Source organism: Salvia splendens, chromosome 3 (genome assembly GCF_004379255.2).
Source record: "Salvia splendens isolate huo1 chromosome 3, SspV2, whole genome shotgun sequence".
NCBI classification, from domain to species: Eukaryota; Viridiplantae; Streptophyta; class Magnoliopsida; order Lamiales; family Lamiaceae; genus Salvia; species Salvia splendens.
The window spans coordinates 40,004,938-40,009,323 of NC_056034.1; the positions used below are offsets into that span (position 1 = coordinate 40,004,938).

At 42.1% G+C, this 4,386-nt stretch overlaps 1 protein-coding gene across 1 annotated transcript; it reads left to right on the plus strand.

The window, feature by feature from the left end:
* The first annotated feature begins 219 nt into the window (after positions 1-219).
* Positions 220-3,174, plus strand: LOC121797017 (stemmadenine O-acetyltransferase-like). Its single transcript, XM_042195759.1, has 3 exons — positions 220-544; positions 1,617-2,077; positions 2,497-3,174. The coding sequence occupies exons 1-3, from the start codon at positions 220-222 to the stop codon at positions 3,172-3,174; spliced, it is 1,464 nt and encodes a 487-aa protein (XP_042051693.1).
* The last annotated feature ends 1,212 nt before the right edge of the window (positions 3,175-4,386 follow it).

A 4,386-nucleotide genomic window follows, 5' to 3' on the forward strand; every position in this document is an offset into this window, starting at 1 on the left:
ACCATTGGGGGGCGTCGTCCAAACCCGGTGGAGGCTCTGCGGGCTTTTATATGGGCCCGGTACTCGGGCATAAGATCCGACCCAAGTAAGATGTGCATTGTGTATAACTCGATCAACCTACGGAGCCGGGGTGACCCGCCGCTGTCCAGATACCACTTCGGTAACGTTGTTTTTGTTTCGGGGGTGGAGGCGACGGTCGGGGATGGAGTGGCGAAGCTTATGTGGAATGTGCGGGAGGCCTCGAAGGCGCTAGACGCCAGCTATGTTGGTGGACTGAAAAAGAGGGAGATGCAGTTGGAAGAGATAAGGGTTCAGGTTGAAGCTAGTAAAGTGGAGGAGAGATTTCTGTTTTCGAATGTGTGCGGGTTTCCTTTGTACGAAGCGGATTTCGGGTGGGGAGAACCCGACCGGGTCAGGTTTGTCGGGCTGCCCTACAAGAATATGGCATTTTTTATGGATACAAAAACTGGGGATGGAATAGAGGTATTGCTCCAGTTGAGTGAACAAGATATGGAAAAATTCCAAGCTCATTCGATGTTAAAGAGTAATTTGTAATTATGGAAAAATAAATTAATTTACTACTATAAAAAATGATTCTCATTGTTAAAACTCCAAAATTGCCCTATATCTCCTCATTTAATATCTATTTTTATATGTGTCATGTGTGTTATGAAAATTACCAACGCATAGATCGAGCTGTTTCATAGTAGTAATATTTTATTTTAAATACTGGTATAATATAATTATATACAGGTGGAACAGTTGGACGATGTACTAATTTTTATGCAGATAATTTTGAATATTTAGATGTAGTTGGATGATAATGATGTGATCCTGATGTTAATACATCTAAGTTGGAGATCAAGAGTGTTGAACTTGAACATGTTAGTATGTCATGAGAAATTCCACTGTCATGATCTCACAAACCTTAGCATGCTCCTATAGTTAGTGCGCTTCAAGTTTTCTGCACAGCATTGTCTCAGTTTTCGTCATGATCGGAGGTCCAAATATTTTCTGATCGTCTTGAAATTTTGCCTCGTCAAGTGGTGCTGGAAGTGAAAGGGTGGTGGGGCTCATTGCTGGTCAGAGGAGAGGGTTCACGAAAATTGGTCGTTGTTTGCATTTTTGCTCGCATGTGTGCAAGCACTGTGGTGTGCTCGGAAAAAAGTGTGTTAGTTTATGAGAGACAAAATAACGAAGAAATGACACTAATAGGCTAAAACTACAACGAAAATTGGATCGAACAATACACCGGTTTGTGATTGAATCGGTTAATCCGATTTTTAAAACACTCTGAATAAATTAGTATAGTTGACATTTTCCAAATATATTCTCCCAAGTGTATAATATTCAGAACAGTTCATGTGTGGCAGCCGGCTTACTATCACGTTCAGTTTTTCAATATGACAAGTTAGATGCATTTGATCATGAGCTTCTCACTATATATATAACGATATAGTGCTGTGTATATTGGGATGACATACAAACCAAAAACCAACAAACAGCAAATATGGTTATAGAAAGAAAGGTAATTTCAATAGATATCATAAAGCCATCTTCTCCAACCCCTAAATCCATGCAAAAATACCAATTTTCATTTATCGATCAAAATACAGTTTTATCATTCATTCCCGCCGTCTTCTTCTACCCTTCAAACCCCACAATTCCCAACTCGGAAAAATCAAAGCTGCTGAAGAAATCCTTATCGAATGTCCTCTCCATATACCACCCTCTCGCCGGCCGCCGCGTGGGAAATCTCTACGTCGACTGCAACGACGCCGGCACACCCCTCTCCGAAGCCGAAGCAGACTGCGACCTCTCGCTAGCTGTCGCCGATCCAAACCCTAGTAATTTGAAGATATTTCTACCCCACGAGACAGATGAGTTCCATGATCTCTGCCTGGCTGTTCACGCCACCTATTTCCCCTGTGGCGGCCTCGCCATCGGGATCCTCCTCTCGCACAAGGTCGCCGACGCATCATCTTACCTCTTGTTCCTCAAAACCTGGTCCGCCGTCGCAAGAAACGGCGGGGGCGTGCCGTTGCCCAAGTTTGAGCTCGCCGCCTATGCTCCACAGGTATTCTCAATAAAATAAGTTTGGGTCGTTTTCACTCGTAAAAGCGCATTTATATTTTTTGTATTTTTATCAAAATATATTTATTTAAATAGTACTCCCTCTGTCCGCGAATAGGAGTCCCGTTTTTCCATTTTAGTCTGTCCGCGAATAGGAGTCTCGGTTCACTTTTATCATAAATAGTAATAGGGTCTCACCTTCCACTAACTCATTACACTCACATTTCATTTAAAATTAATATATACAAGTGGGACCTCTATTCCACTAACTTTTTTTCACCCACTTTTCTTAACATTTCTTAAAACCCGTGCCGCCCATAAATGAGACTCCTAATGGCGAACGAAGAGAGTACTAGTATATTATATTATCTTGCTCAATTCAACCCCACGATTATTAATTTCTGGATCAGCCATTTTTGACAGCTGGACATCCTCAGCTGCCAGCCTCCGCCGGGATTAGTGGAGGGAGATGTCGCCACCACGATCCTCACATTCGCAGCAGCGGAGATCGCCACTCTCCAGGAGAGGTACAACTCCCCGGGCTGTCGTCGCCCGAGCCGGGTGGAAGCACTCTCGGCTTTTATATGGACACGATTCGTGTCCGCAACGGGCGCTATATCCGACCCGGATCAGATGTGTATCGTGTATAATGCGATAAACCTAAGGAACCGGGCTGACCCGCCCCTGTCGGATCACCAGTTCGGTAACTTCATTGCGCCTTCGACGGCTTTCGTGAGGGCCGGGGACAGCGGCGTGGAGGTTGTGCGGAAGGTGCGGGAAGCTACGAAGAGGATAGACGCGGGCTACGTGGCCGGGCTGAAGAAGAGGGAGCGGCAATTGGAAGACATAATGGGGCATGTTCGAGCCAGTGAAGGTGTGATGGTTAAAATGTTCTTCTCGAGTCTGTGTGGATTTCCTTTTACTCAAGTGGATTTCGGGTGGGGCAGACCGGCCCGGTTGAAGACCATCGGGTTGCCCTTCCAGAATTTGGTACATTTTATGGATACAAATGGTGGGGATGGAGTAGAGGCACTCATTCAATTGAGCATACAAGATATGGAGAAATTCCAAGCTCATTTATCACTCAATAGTAAATTGTAATGGCACTGTCGGAAATTATTGTAATTGTTAGATTGATGCTCTTCTATATCCTATCATTCACCACCAAATTGTTTGGTCAGCTACTGTGGTACATTATTACAATGGATTCAATATTCAATGGATTAGAATGGTTCTTAGTTCTCAATCATATCATAGATGTTGAAATTTGATGCAATAAAGTGCAACAACACAACTTTGATGGCTATGATATAACCTTGGAATGTAATGCAGTATTCGATAGTGTACTCAATATATAGTAGTTGTTGCAACATGTACAAAACCTGTAGGTCCCACACAGATATCAATCGCAGTGAATGTGATTAGATGTTTAAAATCTGCTGTCTAAAATGAATGCAAATACAACCAAACAACAACAAGAATGGTACTCCCTCCCTCCGTCCCAAAGAAGATGGCTCAATTGGGAGATGACACTAGATTTTAGGAGATGTTGTTTTGTATGTTAAGTGGTGAGAGAAAATATAATTTTATAATTAATGTGAGAGGAAGGTTTTTTTAAAAGAGAAAATATGACATCTTTTGTAGGACAAACTAAAAAGGAAAGTGTGATATCTACCGTGGGACGGAGGGAGTATATAGTAAGCACTAAGCAGCATTATCTGCTTTTGCAGGTATTTAATGTAAGAGAAACATAACATACCGTTATGGTAATGAGAGATCCAAGTTCACCTTCCTGGCAAGGAAATTGATGTCAGCATTCTGCCCCTATTATTGAACTGAGTCTCCACAAATTTTCCGAAGCGACTGTGATCAAAGAGCAATTGAAGCAAAAGTTGATTGAATAGATTAAAAATGGAATTCATAAAGGTACTTTGCAGTCAAATTTTGAATTGACCTTGAATTGTTATTTCTCACTGTCTTTGCGTTACCAAAAGCTTCAAGAACCGGACTTGACTGCAACATAAAAAGAGTTGATGCAGGGAAGCAAAGCACTAAGAGAAGTAAAAGAGCTATATTTTTCACTTTCTTTGATTGTCACAGATCACAATAAGAATCACATACAGAGTTTGATATTATTCTATTTGAATTCAAAATAATAAATCAAGACACAGACCTCGAGTACTTGCTGCTCCACAGTCCGCTTCCCCTCAACCCCTACACTGCCCCCCATGTATGCATATTAAAGCATGATAACAGCATGCATCTGGCCAGATCGTTTTGTCACTTATGCCAGTAAAAATCAGAAGAAAAGTA